This window comes from Rattus norvegicus, chromosome 11 (genome assembly GCF_036323735.1).
Source record: "Rattus norvegicus strain BN/NHsdMcwi chromosome 11, GRCr8, whole genome shotgun sequence".
Lineage (NCBI taxonomy): Eukaryota > Metazoa > Chordata > Mammalia > Rodentia > Muridae > Rattus > Rattus norvegicus.
This window is the reverse complement of record NC_086029.1, coordinates 55,544,443-55,566,617: the sequence shown is the minus strand read 5'-3', so window position 1 is coordinate 55,566,617 and position 22,175 is coordinate 55,544,443. Positions and strand designations below refer to the sequence as shown.

Sequence of the window (22,175 nt, the reverse complement as noted above, 5' to 3'; positions counted from 1 at the left end):
AAGCCACAAATAACAGGAGTTCAAAATAGAGTGGGAAAATGGGTGGGGAAAAGCCTAAGAACCTCTGCCTCTCCTTAAAATATACTCAGAGTGGGGTTGGGGATTTAGCTCAGCGGTAGAGAGCTTGCCTAGCAAGCTCAAAGCCCTGGGTTCGGTCCCCATCTCCGAAAAAAAGAAGAGAAAAAAAAAATATACTCAGAGTACTGACTAAACACAGAAGCACAGATTATTAAGCTCCCTGCCCACTTTCTGACACAGGCAGTGTCTGCCATGCACCAAGGTTTGCATGAAAAGGGCAAAGGGTGTGAAAAATGACCATAAAGACATCCTGCAAATGTTAGATGACCACGGGGTTTTTTTCTTTTTTGGGGGGGGGGGGTCTATGTTTTTTACCTCAGAAGACTGGCGAAAGCTGGCTTTTTAAAACAGTTCTTGACATTGTTTTTACTCTTCATTTCCTCATTTGGGAACCTAAGAGACAGAAACAGTGGCCATGTGAAACCAGGAATCCTGCTCAAGGAGTGTATACCCCAGAAACCCACTGGGCTCTACCGCTGACCAGCCTTCTAGGCAGAGGCCACGCATGCACGAAGTCCCACACACACGCACATGCACACCCCCGATGTTTAACACGGCCTTCTCCCAATCCTGCACAAGCTTGGAAATTCATGATTGAACGTCAAGGGAGAATGGAAAAGACCATGGTGACCTTTGGGGTTAGAGGAGCAGTGATTCACAGGGATCTAAGTAGCGTTTGCGCAGGGTGGGAGGCAAAAACCACACTCTAGTTTTAAAAGACCTCAAAGGCCTTTGAAAGCAACCCCAGTCCAAGTGCGCATGACTTTCACCAGAAGTCATAGGTGGGACACCTAGTGACAGCAGACAGTGGAAACTCCTGACTGAGTAGCTTCAATAGACCATTGTCCTCAGGGGTATCACAAGTCACACCACTGAGAGCCATATCTTACTGCCTGCCCTAGGTTCTTGGCTTCCTTGGTTCCTGAATGGAATACTTGTCTCCATGACTTGAAAGGGTATTGAGAAACATAAGGAAAGTAAATAGAGGGAATGGCGGGGGATTGGAGAAAATAGCCCAGGAAGAACAAAACAGTTTCACACCAGAACTCATTGGTCATTGGTGAGATGAGGAATCAATGCTTTAAAGTTAATTTCAAAAAAGTAAATGAGAAAAAGGAAAAAAAAAGTTAAAAATTAATCAGTTTCTTTCTACTGTAAATAGGACTCGAAGTGAATAGACTAAACCTGTTATAGACAAATCATTTTTTTTAAAGTGTAAGATCTCCACTATTAGAACTAGGAAGCTACTGAACAAGGAGGACGTAAGTCCTTGGATAATGAGATATTTTGAGAATTCTGCAATGGCAAAGACCACTTGGTTTATACATGACAGTAACACAGATGCGGCCAACCATCACAGCAAGCCGCAAACACTATTTTATACTCAACAAGCCTATCACTTTATGCCTGAGGTTAGAAACATGGAAGGAACACGATGACGGAAAATAAACAGCCATTTTAGAATATTATGAAGACAAACTTGAGGTGGCTCTCAAAATAAGGACAATCACTTGCATTTTTTCCCCTTTTCATTTGTATGTGTTTGTAGACATGCCACGTATGTGTGGGTGTACCCACATGTGTGCATGTGAGAGTGGAGTCTCAAGGTTGACACTGGGAATCCCCCTTGTACACTCTTCTTGAGGTGCGGTCACTTCCCCAAACCCAGAGTTCACCAATACTGTAGTCCTGTGAGCTAGCTTTCTCTGGGGAATCGCTGGTCTCTGACGTATGAAGCTTAGAGAACAGGTGAGATCCAGTATCCACTGTGCATTCTGGGGATCCTAACTCTTGTCCTCTTACTTGGCACGTGCCTTGACCCCTGAGTCATCTCCTATTAGTTCTGTTGTGTTTGTGTGTGTTTGTGTAGGCCAGAGGACAACTTTGAACATGGTTATCTTTAAGTATTATCTACCTTGCTGTCACGGAGAACCTAGGTCTAAGGATTAGGCTAGGCCCACTGACCAGTATGTACTGTATAAACACCTGGCTGTTTACGTAGGAGGTAGGGATCAGACTTGTGTCTTTATGTTTGTATGGAAAATATTTACCAATTGGATCATCTCCCCTGCCCCTGTAACTGTCTCCCAAACATAGGGAACAAAAGAATGAATAAAGATGTAAGTGAAAGTATGCTTTTGATATGGACACAGCCAGACACTTCACAGAGTCACTTCAGACTCAAGGGTACGGCAAAACTTTCCTTGGGGGACTGATTCTGTGTGTCAATTGTATATATGCTGAAAATATCCACCATAGCTTTCTCTCATGATGTGTGTTGCCTGAAGACTGTTCCCCTACAGAGACTGCACCCTATCAAAACTAGTTTAACTTGTCACGTTGATCCAGCTGTACACCATAACCCCTGCCTCCTGGCTTGACCTCCACGTTGAGCTCCAGAGTGCTGAGGCTTCTCTAGCAAAGAGTCCAGACCACCCACCCAATCCTAGCTTTTTTTTTCTTTTATTTTTTTTTGAAAAAAATCTGAAACATTTTTATTTTCACATACCTTAAATCACTTTTTAGACCCTCATAACTTACTTAAACTTTTATATCCTTAGACACTTACAACTTGCATTTACATACTTCATTACTTTCATAGCACCTCCCAACTTACATAAACTTCAAGCTTTTTCTTTTTTTATATAAGAAATTAATTTCTTTATTAATCACATACCAATATAATATAACACATTGTTAATATGTTAAGATATTTAAGCTAATAAAATCTACCTATGATCCTGATTTAATACATATATATGTATAAATTATATATGTATGTAATAATGCATATACAAAGAAGCTAAACAGATATTATAAAATAATATAACATCTTCAATATCTACTGTGTACTAACTTATTATCTAGTACAATGATATCTGAGGGTGAGTCGAATATTATTTGTATTATGTAAATATAAATATAGATATTATTTTATCTATATTATGTAAAATTATAAATATCTAGCAATTGCAATCCTAGCTTTCTATCCATATGTCCATCTGTCTGTCTTGTCTTTGTTTCCTTGCTACCCTCATCAAGTCCAGCCCTAAACACTATGCAAGCACTTGGTACCCCAGGCTCCCTTAAACGGGGTTGAAGGAAACAAGACCACAGTGCACACACATTAGCTATGATCCCCCAGGTCCTGTCAATGAATAATGTTGGTTTAGCTTGAACACCCTTCAAATTCTGATGACAAAAGATGGTTGCGTATTCAAAGTCTTCTTATTACCTTATCATTTCCTCTGTGATCAGCAGGACGCATAGAAAAGTAGAATGGGAGGTAATCTAATCTTGTGGCATTTGGAATTAACTAAGAGATTTGCCTTTCGGTAGGTATTGAGAGCATCCCTAGTAATGATTAGTTGAGGGGAGAAGCCCCTACCACAGAGCGGACGGCACCTTCTGCCAGGTAACCCAGATAGAAAAAGATCAGAGGGAAAAAGCAGCATAGCTTGCTTGCCGTTTTTGCTTAGGAGTGTGCCTGTCGGTCACTGACACAACTTCTGTCTTCCAATGGAACTAACACCCAACGATTTTGAAGGATCCCCCAGGTCTTCATCTAAAGACTGGGTCTGCAGTAGCAGCTTCTTAGACTGGGTGACTACATGATCTGAACCTCTCTCGAAGGGTCAGATGGCCACTGTAGAGTGCCCAGCTCCTGCCACAGAAGCCATTCTAAAGATCCTCTTTTGTAATGTAAGTACATTCTGTGGTTCTATTCTTCTAGAGAACCCTATTACAAATAGTAGCAGAGCAAGCATTTTGCTTTTTCTTCATTTCTTCTATTATTAGGAGATGGCAGACTTGAAGGGAGAGACTCCTCTGGGATAATATTCATTAAATTCTTAATCAGACTTCAAAGTTCTCTGGCCCAGCATTCAGGTCTTAAGGCTAAAACTGTAGGGCCAAGCCACCCACCTGGCATTAGGCTTTCTTCCAGTAGGATTTGCCAAACTTTACTCCATGAGAAAGCTCTACTATACTTCAGTGACAGAAGCACAGAAAACAGAAACATGGGATTGTTTTCAACTCACTAGAAACAACCTAAGATCCATTGAAACACTGACAAAACACCAATCTTCTGTGTATGACAGGAAGTTATGATCCAATTTATTTGGATTTAATTGTGAACTGATAGCCATTTACGAATTAAAAGCCAACTAAACTTTATTCTCAGCCAACAGACTGAAATGGGAAGTATGAAAAACACACTTAGTAATTTTTCTGCACTATGCCTCAACATTTTAAAGTATTTTATAGCGAAGTTATTTTGAAATACACACTATATTTTTAAATAAAGGAAACTGAATGTAGTGTGTCCATATTAGCAGTCAAAACTTAAAACTAATGCTGAGTCCAAGAACTACTTAATTCAAGGAAATTAACTATTGTATAAACACGGAATGTTATGTCCTGAATAAAGAGTTAGGCCTATTGCTTTACTGGGGAGTGAGGAATAGGTTGAGGCTGGGGGCGGGGGCTCAGAGGTTAAGAATACATACTATTCCTGAAGAGAAATCAGTTCCCAGCATACATGTTTGGTAGGTCATAACCATTTGGAACTTCAGCTCCAGGGAATTCAACAACACTCTCTTCTGACCTCTACTGGGTACCTCCACACATATGCATATAATCACACAAAAATATGTACATACATACACAAAATTAATTTTTTTAAGAAGTAGGGATAACAAGGTTTTTTCTTTAAAAATTTCTCATGTGTGTATATTTACGTGTAATATATGTGTTTGTTTCTATGTATGTAAGTATGTGTGTATGTGCTTGTGTGTGCCTGAAGGTTTGAGTGTGTGTATGCATGTATATGTGTATATATATATATACATATATGTGTTGTGTGTGCATGTGTGTGTACATGTATATGTATATGTGCAGACATGTATACGTGTGTATGTATGTGTGTCCATATGTGTATATATTTATATGTGTATGTGTGTATGTGCATGTGTGTGCCTGCATGTATATGTGTTTTCATGCAGGTGTATGTGCATGTGTATTAGTATGTACGTGCATGTATCTGTGAGTACGTGTGTGTATGTGTGTGCTCGCTCACACATGTATGTGTGCATGTATATGTATGTGTGTGTGCAACCATGCATCTGTGTGAACTTGAATGTGTGTGTGAGTTTGTGTATGTATACACGAATTCGTGTGTGTGTGTGTGTGTATGTGTGTGATGTTTTTGTCTTGCTGCTCTACCATTCTCCCCAATTCATTTGAGGCAGTTTATCACTAGACCTGAAACTAACCCTGATTTTTTAACTAGCCATCACTAGCAATCTTCCTGTTTCTTATCCATCTCTCCTTCCCAGTGTTGGGGTTACAAATGCCCAAGGTTCTGCTTGGTTTTCACATGAGTTCTAGCAGTCTACATCCAGGTCCTCATACCTGCAGCAAGTGCTTGACCCACTGGGCCATCTGCCTAAAATTGTTAAACTGTTATATTGTTAAACGTTTGCGTAGTAAAACCTGAAACTTACCAATAGCCATTTGTTCCCCACAGGATACAGTATAGCACATAGTAGAGGAAGATGGAGCTCAAGAATATGGCCACCACGTAGCCTTTCATGGCTGGCCTGCCAGAAACAAGGTCCAAAGCGAGAGGAGGTGAATGGGCAGAGGTCTTCCACAATGGCTCAAATACATGAACTAGCAAGTGAATCTATAAAGAGAGAAGAGAAAAAGACATGGGTCCACAACGCTGAAAATGTTCACTGAACATACAGAAGGAACACTTCTGTTTATTCTCTTTAAGAACCGATCAACATATGATACAAGTTTTCAACAGTCAACCGTTTTGCAATATCAAAGCTAGAGGCTTCCCTGAAACTTCATGTTCTGTAAAAAGAGTAAAAACTTCATTCAGAAACAGAGTTTACATATCTCCATACACAAAACCTTTCTTCAAAAACACTGACGATTATCTTTCTTATTTTGATCCTTCTTAATAAAAAGTACGTGCGTACGTATCCGCTTCAAGATGTGAATAGCCATTTACTTCCTTGGGGCCTGAACTGACTTCAAATATTATGTATAACAGTTTCAACGCTCACTTTCAGTTTTTAAAAACCAGGAAAAAATTTTATTAAAACGTTTCAGCTTTTAGATGTTCACATTTGACTCTTTCAACATCACAGCATAGGTGCATTCAGGTTTGTTTTGGATTAGTGTGTTATTCATGGTCCCTTTGTAGTCAGACAAAAGTTCAGATGGCAATCTTCTCCACCATTTTAACATACACACAACACCTTAGGGAATAGAAAGTACAGCCAGTGGTTCTCAACCTGCGGATCACAATGCCTGTGGGGTTGCACATCAAACACCTCACATGTCAGATATTTATAGTATGACTTGGAACAGTAACAAAATTACAGTTATGACATAGCAACAAAATAATTGTAGAGTTGGGAGTCACAACGTGAGTAACTGTTAAAAGGCTTGAAGCATTGGAAAGTTGAGAACCACTGGAAACATCTGAAGTATGCTTACTCTTCTTTTCTTCAAAAACAGACATGAAAAAAGTCCTACTGTACTGGGTGATTAATGCAGAAAGCAAACAAGATCTAATTCTATTACACATCTTTTTGTTCCAGTGCTTTTGGCTTTTACCAAATATACTATTGCGCTGCTTCCCTTACCAAGGTCCCAAATGATCTAAATAATTGCACACACCACTCCTTTCTTCCTTATCCATCTCTAGTAACCGCAAAACAAACCCCTGAGTATACGAAGTGAGGTCTGGCTGGAATCATTTGCAATGCTATGAGGAAAGCAAGTGAAAAGAAGGAAAATAAGTTGAAGTGAAAAATCTTTGTTGTTCTAATTGTGTGTGTGTGTGTGTGTTTGTGTGTGTACATGCAAGTGTATGTGCACATGCATGCAGAAACCAGAGGTCAAGCTCAAGTCCCATTCCTCTTCAGTTATCATCTTTTTATCTTTTTCTCCCCTTTTTTCCTCTTTCTAGGCAGTGTCTAGGCTAGCTGGTCAACAACCCCAGGGACCCTTCCAGACTCTGCCTTCCCAGCCGTGGTACCCTACATCTTTAATCCCAGCACTCAGGAAGCAGAGGTAGGCAGATCTCGGTGAGTTGGAAGCCAGCCTGGTCTATAGAGAGAGTTCCAGGACAGCCAGGGCTACACAGAGAAACCCTGTCTCCAAAACCTAAAAAAAAAAAAAAAAAAAAAGTGTGCTACCTGGCCCAGCATTTTCACATCTATTCTGAGGGTGGGATTCATGTCCTCTCCCACGCGCTTGTACGGGAAGTACTTTACCTACTGAGCGATCCTCTTACCTCCTAGCTGGAAGTCTTAAGCCAGTTTTTGCCTTTGTAAATGGAACAGAGTAAGTAAACAATTGAGTTTTGCGTTTGTTTGTTTTTCTAACAGAGGGTCATCTTAGGAATCCCGATTGTCCTGGGTTGCTCATAGCTGAGACTCCCAGGTGCTAATGTACTGTAGGGAACTTGATAAGCCGCTCCAAACTGGGACAACCACCTGGCTGAGCTTCTGAGCTTGTCACTTCTGAGCGTCAGCTATCGCTCTGTGCAGCCACCCTCCCCAGTGCCATTATAAATACATTAGTTTCAAGTGGCAGGAGTATGCAAGTAAACAAGGGAGTTAGGTATATAAACTTTAGTCCACACACTCACCTGAAACTGAGTTTGTGTAACTCACCCGAGGGTGGAGGCCTTAGGACAACCAGTTTGCTTGTTTCTGAATGCCCAGACATGTCTACAAGCCAGAGCACACCCTCAGTGTCAGCAGATTGTCACACTGTCCTAGAAAGCAACTGACCACAGTCTAAGGTTGTCCAAAAAAAAAAAATGCTCAAAACAAGCATTTACGTTTTTGCTCAAAATAAATAATAGTCATGTAAATAAATAATAAAGATATAATTTACCAGTATCAGCAAAATTTTGAAAATGGAGTTAGACATAAGGGCCCTAGAAGATGTTAGTATTTAGTGTTCAATCTGCTTCCTTAAGCCCTAGATCATACTCTTAGGTGTAACTTTATAAAGCGTAATGTTATGTGTAAGTGAGAAATGTGTTATGCCTTCTTTCTCACTCACTAATGTGTGGGCCAACTGAAAACAAAGAAATGTAAGAAAATGTTCTCTTTTTTTCTCCCCCTTCAAAAAGTAAAACAAACCCGCTTTTGAAGTGGCACTGTACACAGCACTTGAAAAAACAAAACAAACAAACTTAGGAAACGTAAGTATTTTCTAGAATTTCATGGCCAACTCTAAGCTTTGATACTCAAGGTGCAGAGAAGGCCAGGGTCAACCAGGATATCCTGGTGATAAACATGTATGGTCCCTCTGTTTGTTCACAGGAAAAAGCTTCCACAAATAGACTAATTCTCTAATTATAATCCGGTAAATGGAATGACTATGTTGTTTGGAGCAAAAGTATACAAAGGAAAGCCAGCCAGGATTTCATATAGGGTATGTGGCTTCAAAAACCCAGAATGGCCTAGAACTTAACCTTCATATAATAAGCAAGTGCATTTTAAGGGCTTGACATTAACCATGAAGGGTGACTGATTTTGGAGCACGGGTGTCCTTCAAACCAGAGTGTCACAAAGCCACTACTTTACCACGTGCCCTGGGGTCTTCAAGGAAGTCAGAACTCACCTACAAAGGGCACAGGTTGGGCTTTTCCTCAGTGCTGAAATAAGCTGAAAGATGGCCAGCACTTCAGGCTGGGAGAAAGGTTCACTCTGTGAAGGGTTTGCAATGGAAGCATGGGGACGTGAGTTCAGACCTCCAAAGAAGCTGGATATGGATGTGTTTTCTGTAACTTTAGCACTTGGTAGGGATGGAGTCAGGAAGGGGCAGATCGCTGAAAGTACACTGACCAGCCAGTGTAGCTTAACAGATGAATTCCAGGTCCAGAGGTTCTCAAAAGATAAGGAAGAAAAAGATGGAGAAAGATACCCAATGTTGACCTCAGGCCTGCATACACATAGGAGTAAGTACCTCTCTCCCTCTGTCACCCTCTTCCCTTGCTCCCCCACACACATTCACAGGCACGCACACACACACACACTCACACACATTCACACTCACACACATTCACACACACATACACACACATTCCCACACACACACACTCATACACACATTCACACACATACTCATATGCACTCACACACAAACACACTCACACACACGCTCACACACACTCACATAAACACACACACACACGCGTTTTTTAGGACAACAGTTTTCTATTCTCTTCAATAATGAAAGAATGTACTATTTGTATTGAGCTTCTAAACTCACAAACAGCCAGTTATTGTAGCTATGCCTATAAGGGTCAAAATAAGCTTGCTAAGTGGCTATGAGCCTCTTGATGATAAAGGTTGTCTCCCATCACACAATTTACGAGAGAAAGAGTTTAGTCTGTCCCCGAGAGATCTATTCCGGAGTCGCCCTGTCATCTCAAAATAAAAAGGGAGAGAATCACCATCTAAGACTTCCTCATGGTGCGTTTGCTGGCATTGTTCTGGAAGTGTTGATAATAGTTAAGAGGAACCATCTCTCCAGCAGAAACCAGGGGTCAGTGCCAGCCGGATGCGACGGGAGCCACATGAACAGCTTACCCTCCCTCAACAGGAGATTGTTTTTTTATTTTATTTACTTATTTATTATTTATAAGTACACTGTTATGGTCTTCAGGCACACCAGAAAAGGGCATCATTAGAGATGGTTGTGAGCCATCATGTGGTTGCTGGGATTTGAACTCAGGACCTCTGGGAGAGCAGTCAGTGCTCTTAACCACTGAGCCATCTCTCCAGCCCTCAACGTCAGATTCTTAATGCCTACAAAAGTTTGAGGATCGCTGCTCTGGGATTCACTATAGAACCACGAGGTAGGAAAAAATGATTACTGTGTTTGTTGAAGAATAGAGACCACACCAGATGGGTACAGTAAGTACCAAATATGGCTTCACGCTTCCTGAAAGCAGACACGACCTGTGGTATTTTACTCCCAGCATAGGGCCTGGCACACAGAGGTTGCTAAATAGATGACTGACGGATTTAGTTACAGATACCAGGACTCAATGCTCTATACTAATTCTTCACTGTAAATGCCTAGCAAGTGGCACGTGCTCAAGGAATAAAGATGACCTAAGTCCATTGAGAAGTGAGCACTGATCTATGCCAGAACATCTGGGAAAGGATCCTGTGTATCATCCCTTGACACCCTGACAGCCACCCTTGGAGGAAGTGGTAAGCTTACACAGTTGCTATTTTAGGAGGAAGAAACCGAAGGGCGGAGAGAAGTTTCCCACCTGACAAGTAGCAGAACCATGATTCAAACCGTATCTACCCTACGGGAATCGTGACACGGACCGCCTCTCCCAGAGGTACCCTTCACAGACGAGCGGTTCTGTACTTTTCACACCAGATTAAACATTACAGAATGTGTCTGTAATGCCACATTCTGCCAATGCCACCCATCTCTTCAACAGAATTAATTCAACATTCATTAATAAAGCGGGACGTTTAAAGTCTGACACAAACCCTGCCGAAATAAAACCCTATTATTCTCAGCCCTCTCCCTCCCAGCCCATCCCTCCCCACTGTACAAAGCAAGCCCTATAAAATGGTACTAGAAAAAATGGTCATATTTTTCTTTGGGGGCCTCCTAATGTTTTCTCCAGCCCAAGGGAGCTTGCTAATCTGAACTGTCAACAAAAGGAGAAGAAAGCATGTTCAAAAACAATAGTGAAAACTCCCCAATTACAAAATACCTCAGGGGTCTCGAAATCAGTATCACTCAATGGCAGGTCGGAAAAAGCTGTGGTGTTCCGCTTTTACCAATGCTGGGTGTCAAAGCTGGGTGTCACAGACCCCGGCTGTCTGGTTTCTATGGCTCTGTTTCCTCTTGGTCTTTCTCCAGGGGCTTCTGAATATCCATTTGTAGGCTAAGCCACACCCACGATCTGGGGCTGATCTGGGCTCAGGAAAAGACAGGCAGCAGAGCCCAGTGCTAGCAACTCAACGGTTTGGTCAGGTTCTTGCAGAGTGAGAGCGTTCTTGGCCAAAGCCGGTTCCCACCTGTAGGTTCCTTTTCTTAATACCTGCATTCTTTTATTTATATTTTATCTCACTTGCCCCTCCTCCCTGCAAGCTTGGCAACCGAACTTTATTTTTTATTCCTTATAAGTTACTAAGGTCCTAAACCATGTCTCCATGCTCTCTGTGGCAAAGCCTTCTTATGCTTCCTGCTTGGGCAGTGATACATGACTTAAGGGTTCACACTAGGCCTGATCTCATACCCAGAGTGCCGATGCTAAGACCTAGTAAATTGCATATCTGTGAAAATTAGAAAAGAGCACCCCACTAGCTCCATGCATGCTGGTGGGGACCCAATACCAATGATTTTTCAGTCCAGCTAGGCTTCAGGTGTGACTCTCTCCTTAGTCACCCCTCGTCCATGGCCCACCTCTCTATCCTGACCCAGGAACCCTGCTGACTCCTGTGTTTGTCTATCCAGCCTGTTCATGCTCAGCTCACACTAACACATGTTCAAACTGCCTGGAACGAGGTTATCAGAGCTCACATCCTGCCTGCCTTCCTCTTCAAATGGACAGCTCAGTTTGTGATTGTTCTCTGTTATTATATGTCCATGTTGGGGAAAGACAAAAAAAACAAAACAAAAAAAAACAAAACAAAAAAAAACAAAACAAAATGAAAAGCTTGAGTCTGTGTTAATTTCTAACATTAAGATCCAGCCCTAAGCCTAAACTTCCTAGATCCAGCCATCTCTGCCTAGCCCAGGTCTTACTGGAAACACTGGACCCCACTCTGACAGACGGCAAAGCCTCAATCTTCAATGCACAACTTCCTTTGAAGTACAGTCCTTATTGCTTTACCTGAGGGTCCATCCCAATGTGGAGGGACAGCTCTCTTACATCTGAGGCCCTTGATCCTGTGGAGACCACAGCCATGCAACTAACATCATAGTTAATTACGTACACAGCAAATGCATAGCATGGTATTAAGCCCTTTTGTACATGGTAATTAAGTCGAGAGTTTTAAAATACTCGGTGACATTGTTAATAATACACAAGGCATTGGTCAGAACTCAAGATGACAACTATCTGATTTCATAGCCCACAACTTTAAACTACGTATTAGTAAAACTATAATAACTGTATTTTTAACTATTACACCGTGAACTTAGAAAATTATAATAACAGTATTTTAACATGTAACGATATGAGCGTAATGATACATTTTAGATCTAAGACAAAGACTGTGAGGTAGCTCAGTGGCAGGACATGTGTTTAGCTTGCATAAGGCCCTAGATCCAATTCCCAACACCATGCAAATACAAAGTAAATAATGTTATGATACACATTAAAATATACTGGCTTAATACTAACCTATCTCACAAAAAGATAGTTTAAGGCATTGGTGGAACTTTCTGCTACAAACATCTGGAAATTTTTCACTAGGCTATAGTTAAAGAAATAGGGTGCATGTGCGTGATGATACCAAAAGAAACTGATATTGTAAATGATATTATTTGCTACTACTCTTTGATTAGAGAATATTAAGGTGGGGCTGGAGAGACGGTTCAGTGGTTAAGAGCACTGACTGCTCTTCCAGGGTCCTGAGTTCAATTCCCAGCAACCACATGGTGGCTCACAACCGTCTGTAATGGGATCTGATGTGCCTGAAGACAGGGACAACAGGGACAGTGTACTCACATATATAAAATAAATAAATCTAAAAACCAAAATTAAGGTGAGAAAAACACCTTCAAATAAACCTCTAGAAAATTATAACTTGATTTTTATCCCCTTCAAAAAAAAAATTATTTTGAGTAGTCTCAACTAACTGTCCCCAACTACATAAATTCTGGCCAATCTCTAAAGCCAGGGCTCTTTTTCTTCTTCCTGGCACAAAGACAACATCATGTATAATTAAGTTCCTTGGCCTTCCATCCGTCAGTTCTTTGGATGGTGCACTAATCTTCAGCCACCAGAGCTCGGCTTTCAGTCTGTGCAGAAAGCTCGAGCGTTGCCAGAGTCCATCATGCGCACACGCAGACAGCTTGTCTCATCTACTTGAACGTAAGCTGTCATTGCCAAAGCAGATGACCAACCACACACACACACACACACACACACACACACTCCCCTACTCTACGACAGGGAACAAGTTCGTGGCAGACATGAAACAGAGAAATCACTTTCAGGAGAATTTTTATTTTTAATAGCACAGCAGGATGACGAAAACCACTCAGCTAACACAGCCACTGTATTGGGTGCTAAAAATAAATGAACTAAAGTTCCCATTTTCAGAACCTCTCACTCAACACTCCATTGCACAGGCACAAGGAGGTTTTCAGGGGACTTTACATCCTCTATGCACTCCTGCTTTCTCTCAGGGGCCCATATCCTTCCCTCCCTCCCATCTTCTCTCCTCCCAGCTCTTGCCTGTCTCATCTACTCTCCCCACTCCCACTCCCCCTTCCTTATCTCCCTTCCCTCCCTTAACCCAGCTCTCATTTTTTGTTTGTTTGAGAGAGTGTTTCTGTGTGTAGCCCTGGCTATCCTGAAACTCCCACCCTGTTGACCAGGTTGGCTTCAGGCTCAGAGATCTGCTGCCTCTGCCTCTCTGCCTCTCTGCCCCTCTCTGCCCCTCTCTGCCCCTCTCTGCCCCTCTCTGCCCCTCTCTGCCCCTCTCTGCCTCTCTTTCTGCCTCTTTGCCTCTCTGCCTCTCTCTCTGTCTCTCTCTCTGCCTGCTAGGATTAGCCATGTGTCACCACTGTCCTGCGATCCATTTGTTTTAGAGTAGATCTTTTTTCTTTCTGGGACTGGGTTTCAGGTAACCTCAGCTGGCTTCGGACTCGCCATCATAGCGGAAGCTAATCTTGAAGTCCTGATTCTTCTGCCTCCACCTCTCAAGTGCTGGGATTATTAGCGTGAGCCACCACAGCTGGCCTGTTTTCCTAGTTTAATACTCTACCAGGAAGATATGAGCGGCAAAAAGCGTTTGATGCTAGAAACGTGTGATGGCTATGCTTAGTTTTTAAGAAATCAGCTTTATTATAATAGAAATTAAAGCAGTAATCTCATCAGTTCAGTTGTACAATTTGATGAGATTCGGAGTGTGTAGGGAATCACTAATGTGAGGAGACCAAATGTTTTTATCTTTTCATCAAACCCCAAATTCTCTTGGTTGCAGTCAGCTCCCGGCTCCTTCTTCCAGATCCCTGGCAGCCTGCTGACATCACTACAGTCTTGCTGTTTCTAAACCTTCATGGAGATGCAGCCGCACAGAGTGTATCTTATTTATGTTAACACAATGCCTTAAAAGCACATTCACTGCTGCTGCTTGTACTGAGTTTGTACCGCTAGGCAGTAGCCCACTGCGGCTGGGTATACAGAAATTGATTTATCATTCCCCTGGAAAGAGACGTTTGATTTCTTTGCAGATTTTTGTTTAGTACAGATAAAGTACAGTGAACATCCAAATATAGCTCTTTGGGCAGAAATATGTTTTCGCGGATAGTGTACGTGCTAGTTGGTTTTTGTCAACCTGACCACAAACTAGGGTCACCTGTGAAGGGGGAACTCTAAAGAATTACCGTCATCAGACTGGCTTCTGGGCATGTCTGGAAGGCCCAGCTCACTGTGGTTCTGGATCATATAAGAAAGCAAGCTGAGCAATCATGTGTTGGCTACTTTTATGCCAACTTGGCACAAGCTAGAGTCATTTGGGAAGAAGGAAACGCACCTGAGAAAACGCCCCCAGTGATTGTCTCTGTGGGGGAGTATTACAGCAGTTTTTTTTTTTTTTTTGGATTGGTAAATGATTGTGGGAGGAGCCCAGCCCTCTGAAGGTGGTACCAGGTGGTACCAACTCCTGGCCAAGTGGGTCTGGGTTGTATAAGACTGCAGGCTGAGCTGGCAGACCACAGGAAGCAAGTTCAGAAGCAGTGTTCCTAGTCTCTACAGTTCCTAGCTTGGCTTCCTTCGGTGACCGACTGAACCAAAAAGCCAAATAAACCTTACTGCCCCATGTTTTTTTGGTCAGTCTTTTATCGAAGCAGGAGAAATACCACTAAGGCAGCACAGAAAATATTTTTTAACTTTGTACAAAGGCTTTGCGTTACAGTTTGATATCTATTTCTAAACACATTTCCTTCAGCCAGTCAAAATGGAAATAAACATATAACTGTTTGACTTACTGGTGATATCGAATAGCACCAGCGTGATTGAACAAAGAAGCCCAAAATGGAAAATTAGTAAATGGATTACTAAAGATAACGCATTGACTATGTTCACATCGTTAAACATGATGCACATGAACCCAAGGGTATGGAAAACACCACTCGGTGTGAAACTAAAGTTAAGCCACACACTTTCAAAGATCATTTTGGTTATCTGTTACTGGTAAAGGAAAAACTGTTTCATTTCCCTGGCAATCTAGCATGGTTCAGAGTGTGAGTCACCAGGAAGGCAACAGAAATGCACACTCCTGCCCTGATCCTAAGTCGGAATCTGGACTTCTGCCTGGATGTTACATGCTTACAAAACGCTGCTGGAAGTCAAAGGGAAGGAAACAGAACCCCATTGAGAAAGTCCAGCCCTCATGCAAACTAGGGGCTTGAGGTTTTAGAAGTTCCTCCAACCTCCACGCCTCAGGCAAATGAACAGAATATTCTCAGGAAAAACAAGTCAAATACCCCTGGGAGATAAAAAAGGGTTGAAGAAAAGACCCTCTCACCATAGCAAGCAAACCACTGTCCCATGATGCTACTCATGCTAACCCTAACCCTAATCCTAACCCTAGGTAGAACCCCTCTCAAACCTGGGTTCAACCCCCAGGGCCCACACGGTGAAAGGAGAAAACCAACTTCCACAAGTTGTCCTTTGGCCACTTGTCACACACATATCGCCAACAAACAAATAGAAATGTAATGTAAAGGTTTCTTTCTTAAAGCTCTAAATGAATCACCATTCATAAACTGACGACAGTATTTCCAGTTACTGCTATGTGTAACGGGGATCAAGGAAGTAACAGAATACAGGCATAGCAGAGCATTTTTATGCGGATTAAAACCCTACCCCTTAGCACAATTCTTGCCTCACAGCGACATCTCGGTGGTGATACTTACTCAAGAACAAACAAATCCATAAGGAATGAATGATACTGCTGGCATCACTGGTCTTTCTAGTCTCTAAGGTGTTAAGTACCTGGCCCACTTCTCTCTGTCTCTGGGTAGTGCCAAAAGAGCCTGCTGGGTTTTTTTTTTGTTTTGTTTTGTTTTGTTTTGTTTCATCTTTATTAACTTGAGTATTTCTTATTTACATTTCAATTGTTATTCCCCTTCCCAGTTTCCGGGCCAACATCCCCCTCCCCTTCTAAATGGGCTTCCCCTCCCCATCCTCCCCCCCATTACCACCCTCCCCCCAACAATCATGTTCACTGGGGGTCCAGCCTTGGCAGGACCAAGGGCTTTCCCTTCCACTGGTGCTCTTATTAGGCTATTCATTGCTACCTATGAGGTCAGAGTCCAGGGTCAGTCCATGTATAGTCTTTAGGTAGTGGCTTAGTCCCTGGAAGCTCTGGTTGCTTGGCATTGTTGTTCATATGGGGTCTCAAGCCCCTTCAAGCTCTTCCAGTCCTTTCTCTGACTCATTCAACGGGGGTCCCGTTCTCAGTTCAGTGGTTTGCTGCTGGCATTCGCCTCTGTATTTTCTGTATTCTGGCTGTGTCTCTCAGGAGAGATATACATCCGGTTCCTGTTGGCCTGCACTTCTTTGCTTCATCCATCTTGTCTAATTGGGTGGCTGTATATGTATGGGCCACATGTGGGGCAGGCTCTGAATGGGTGTTCCTTCTGCCTCTGTTCTAAACTTTGCCTCCCTATTCCCTCCCAAGGGTATTCTTGTTCCCCTTTTAAAGAAGGAGTGAAGCATTCGCATTTTGGTCATCCTTCTTGAGTTTCATGTGTTCTATGCATCTAGGGTAATTCAAGCATTTGGGCTAATAGCCACTTATCAATGAGTGCATACCATGTGTGTTTTTCTGTGGTTGGGTTACCTCACATCTTTAGTCATAAGGGAAATACAAATCAAAACAACCCTGAGATTTCACCTCAGACCAGTGAGAATGGCTAAGATCAAAAACTCAGGTGACAGCAGATGCTGGTGAGGATGTGGAGAAAAAGGAACACTCCTCCATTGTTGGTGGGATTGCAGACTGGAACAATTCTGGAAATCAGTCTGGAGGTTCCTCAGAAAATTGGACATTGAACTACCTGATGACCCAGCTATACCTCTCTTGGGCATATACCCAAAAGATGCCCCAACATATAACAAAGACACGTGCTCCACTATGTTCATAGCAGCCTTATTTATAATAGCCAGAAGCTGGAAAGAACCCAGATGCCCTTCAACAGAGGAATGGATACAGAAAATGTGGTACATCTACACAATGGAATATTACTCAGCTATCAAAAACAATGACTTTATGAAATTCAGGGCCTGCATTTTATGTCACTCCTCTGCCTGTGCTTCTCCACCTCCACTTTCCCCTTTGCCCATCCGCATCCAGACTCCGATTGCTATCATAATCTTGTTCCCCAAATCCCCTTCTTATTCCTTCTCACTCAGCTTCCCCCGACCCCCTACTCTTAATGATCCCTAATCCTCTAGTCCCTTTAAGTCAACCCACATGTGAGAGCTGGCATAAAACTCTCCAAGTGCCGTCCCCATCTTGCCATTCACTCACACTAAAACTTGCCCTGTTTATCAGTCACATGCACGTAAAACCACTAAGCCCACCACTCTAGATTTCCATAACTTGGCCCTTCCATGTACCTCCCGTGGTCTTCTTCAGGCAATTCTTAAGTTTGTAGGCAGGCGCATAACTGGGTGTTAAGGTTACCTGTTTGGCACTTGAACCCTTAGATTTGAGTCCTCTGATAACTCAAAAGACCCTGGAGCCTGCTTAGCCTCTCTCTGTCTCCTTTTCTTCTGCACAAAGGGGATTAAAGATGCTATGCAACAGAAGTATATTACTGGTGATAACTGTAATTTAAGCTCCTGGCAGATTGTGCTAACTCTTTAAACCTTATTTTAACTCTTCTCTTACAATTAGTGAAACTGTCCAGACACCAAGCCTTCCTTCAGTGAATGGTGGCGGCGGGGCTATGAAACACCATCTGCAGTCTCAGGGTTAAGAAATAAGAAATTCTCAAGGACCAAATACCAAGACCACAGTGACTATTTAAATTCCCAGGGTTGCTTAAACAAAATATTCTTAATCAAGATGTGCCCCACATAAAAAAGATCTCCTAAGAAAACAGTACAGTTGGGCCAGCAAGGTGGTTGAGTGCGGTGGTTCTCAACCAAAGGTCTCGCCCACTTTGAGAGTCACACGTATTAGATATTCTGCACATCAAATATTTACATTAAGATTTGTAACAGTAGCAAACTTGAGTAGCAACTAAAATAATTTTATGGTTGGGGTCACTACAACCTTAGGAACTATATTAAAGAGTTCCGGCATTAGGATGGTCGAGAACCACGGACTTAGTGGTTGACAGTGCTTGCCACAGAGGCTGACAAGCGGTATCTGATCTTTAGGACCTATATGGCAGAAGGAGACAACTAATTCTTGCAAGTAGCCCTCTGGCCTCCACATACATGCAGTGGCATTTGTGTGCCGGCACACAGACATTCACAATCACACTGAGGAGCACACAGATACACACATCAGCAAAATTTAATGTAATGCACGAATCTGCTAGTAGAATAATCCTTTCTTGAGACTCTTAAGAGATCCAAAAGACGACGAGAGCTCCTGTCTGTTTATTCCTGATGGATATTTTGTTTTACGGCTATCTCAAAATTGATGAGGAGTTGGTGTATGAAAGTTGTGCAAATAGTTGGGAGAATAAGCCTAACAATTTCATTAGGGTGGTGTAATGAAATTACTATTAATTTTCCTAATAAAAACAGAGGAAAATAGAATCTATACAGAAAACCAGGCCCATGATGAACAGGCCTCACGCCCAAGGTTTATTACCCACCACGCTTCTCCACTATTTGTCACGTACATAATGTCTTACCTTTGGAGTTCTGTTACTCCCCCCTTTCCATGTTGACTTAAAACAGCTCCCAAGAAAGCATTTCAGATTGACTATAAAAATATAGTCAGGGCTGGAGAGATAGCTCAGTAGTTAAAAGTACTGATTGCTCTTCCACAGGATCCAGGTTCAATTCCTACCATCCGCGTGGCAGCTCACAGAGGTAATTCCAAGATCTGATACCCTCATACAGACACACACGCTCAAGCAAAGCACCAGTGCACATAAAACAAAAACAAATTGTATTTTTTAAAAAAATGCTTTCTAGCCCCCATAGTTTGACTTCTGAATACGCCGAAAGAGGAACCAATCAGTTTAAGTCTCCTAAACCTTCTAGCTACCTGCAAACCTTGCAAGAAGAAAAACAGCTCACAGCTGGAAACAGATTCACACCACCTGCAAGAAACAGCACATTCCAAGGGTTGAAAATCCCATCTAAGCAACCTAAGACCAGGCGGGCTGCCTCTACCAACCTGTGCCTTTAGGGTGCGTTTCCTGAACACCCTTTCTTTCTGAAGATCGATAGGAGGAGAGTAGAGGGAGGGTAGAACGCCTCAGGAGACTACTGCTGACATGTGGAGGTCTGGATACTGGAAACAATCCAAGATGGCGTTTCTTGTTGCTTCACTTGTGGGTGCTGAAACAAAACACAATGGCAGTACATTTAGAGAATGGTTATGCTACAAGAAATGAACACTGTTAAAAATAAAATAACATGGTCTTAGACAGCTCATGCAGGATTTCTTAAAAGCTGCTCTATGGGGAGGTTTAGATGGCATTATCAAACACAAAACCTAAATGAATTAAACCCAATGGCCAAGCAAGCCCCACATTATATTCCTGTCCTTCCAGATTGGTTTTCCGAAGGATCCAGCTCAATCTTGTTGAAAAATACCATCCAGTTCAACTAATCCAGAACAAGCTCGACGAAAAAGAAGTAACTGCCTCTCCTTTTGAGTTATACACACACACACACACACACGGGGGGGGGGGGGGACGACACTACAGCTTTATTGTTAGACACATAAGTGAGAGGAGGAGCTATAAACTCTCACACCCTTGAAAGATGGGAAGAAAGGAAAATAGCATCATGGTGCAATACAAGAACAACCAGCAGCCTGTGTCAGAAAATACCATGGGCCACTTCCTACAAAAAAAAAAGAACAGGAGGAGGAGGAAGAGGAGGAGGAAGAGGAGGAGGAGGGAGAGGAGGAAGAGGAAGAAGAAGAGGGAGAAGGAGAAGGAGGAGAAGGAGAAGGAGAGGAAGAAGAAGAAAGCTGCAAAAACAATTTCGTGGCGGCTCCACATACAGCTTTTTCTCACACCAGGTTAAATGGATCTCTTAGTTAACCGACCGATATACAGAAACGAAACAGGGGGACTTTCACACCTGAAGTCTAGGCAAATAATTATGCTGATTATAAACTCACTGGATGCCAAGGAAAGACAGAGCCCACCAAAAACAGATTATGAAGTTGAGCACATTAAGGTTATCTCAGTGTTTGTCTAAACGGACGCATGTGACAAACTGCTAAGGAAAAGTCAGTTGATTCTGTGCCATGGAGGGTTTTAACTTGTAGGAAAAGATAAAAATACTACATACATTTTTCTTTTGAAGTACTGAGAAATTAGGCCTTTTAGAACTCGGAAGCGGGTGCCTCGAATGGCCACCCTAACATGTAATAACAAAGGTCTGTGAGGCAGAACTTTGAACCTACAGAATTACGAGTTGTGAATCAGGATAAATCTGTGCATTAGAATTTTTCTCCATGAATATATAGGACACAAAGTTCCTGGGTCTCTGACACCTACGACCAACTACTTAACTTGATTTAAGTAACTGGAGCAAAGGAATTCCGATTATAATGCTGGGAAGGTTCTTTAGAGGATCTGAATAGATCAAAAAGGACGGCCACCAATTGACATATCAATACCAACTGGGGGACAGAGGTTTGTACACCTGGAGAAAATAATTCAGGAGAGGAGCAAGCCCAGTCTAATGTCCAAAGTATCCTCACAAAGAGGAACTGCATGGTTTGAAAGCTATTCACAGAATTAGGTGTGAGTCCCTTCTTAGGAACAATTTCCTAAGATTTAGGCTACCTGAAGATAATAATCTGTCTCACTGTGGGCTAGTGCGTCATTTGTTACTAAAGATACTTATTCTGCTCTCCAGTCTACTCAGTGGGATTTGCAGAGCTGCACTTAAAAACCATTGGCATCAGCTGGACGTGCCGATTCTGATTTTGTAGGTCTGGGGAGAGATCTCATCCCTCTCCCTTCCAGCAGGCTCCAGATGATTCCAAAGTCATTAGGACATGGCCTCATACTTTTTTGTGGTAAGGATGGAGTGAGAAAATGAACCAATGTTTCCCAAATGCAGCACACGCACACGCGCGCGCGCGCACACACACACACACACACACACACACACACACACACACACACGACTCCTGATTTGGGAGCAGATAATGATTACTAACAGGTTAAGAGGTTTGATGAGGACACATACAACTTCCAAAAAACAGGTGTGACATCATGCTATTTTGAGGCCCTTGCAGTCATATCTTGAGTAATAATGCACAATTTCAAAGACGAAGTTTACCTCTATTTAAAAAAACAAAACAAAACAAAACAAAACAAAACAGTGCTTTCATCCTGAGCTTAGAAAGTAACCAAGGCCAATAATTTATTAGTTTTCAGTAACACAGAAAGTGAAAAGGAAGGCCCTAAAGTTCACAATGATTTCTACAAAGCTAAGTGACTGTAACAGGAAATGCAGTTTCTGGGGGCCACAGACCATAGCCCTTGTGTAGGTTTTCCGTTCTTTTTCTAGCCTTGGCATTGCATGTGAGACCCACTTGGATCATTGACTGGTCAAACTTTGTTCTGCTTGCCCACTCACCTCATAAGTCATCTGAGCACCTCAATCATTTCCTAACCCTCTAGGA

General features: G+C 42.3%; 1 protein-coding gene across 10 annotated transcripts in view; it reads right to left on the bottom strand.

Annotated features, from left to right (window-relative positions):
- The window catches only part of St3gal6 (ST3 beta-galactoside alpha-2,3-sialyltransferase 6), a 60,831-nt gene that overhangs the window by 24,333 nt on the left and 14,323 nt on the right, over positions 1 to 22,175 (bottom strand). For 6 of the 10 annotated variants that reach the window (XM_063270565.1, XM_006248210.5, XM_063270567.1 and 3 more), the window contains 3 exons: positions 19,698 to 19,861; positions 5,583 to 5,764; positions 394 to 471 (listed from right to left, as the gene is read on the bottom strand). In XM_063270565.1, coding sequence (XP_063126635.1) covers positions 394 to 471; positions 5,583 to 5,671 — 167 coding nt within the window. In that variant the 5' untranslated portion in view covers positions 5,672 to 5,764; positions 19,698 to 19,861. Of the gene's footprint in view, positions 1 to 393; positions 472 to 5,582; positions 5,765 to 7,750; positions 7,902 to 8,736; positions 10,835 to 10,861; positions 11,782 to 19,697; positions 19,862 to 22,175 lie in introns of those variants that run through there. The other 4 variants (XM_039088384.2, NM_207602.2, XM_039088387.2 and 1 more) reach the window with 4 other exon arrangements.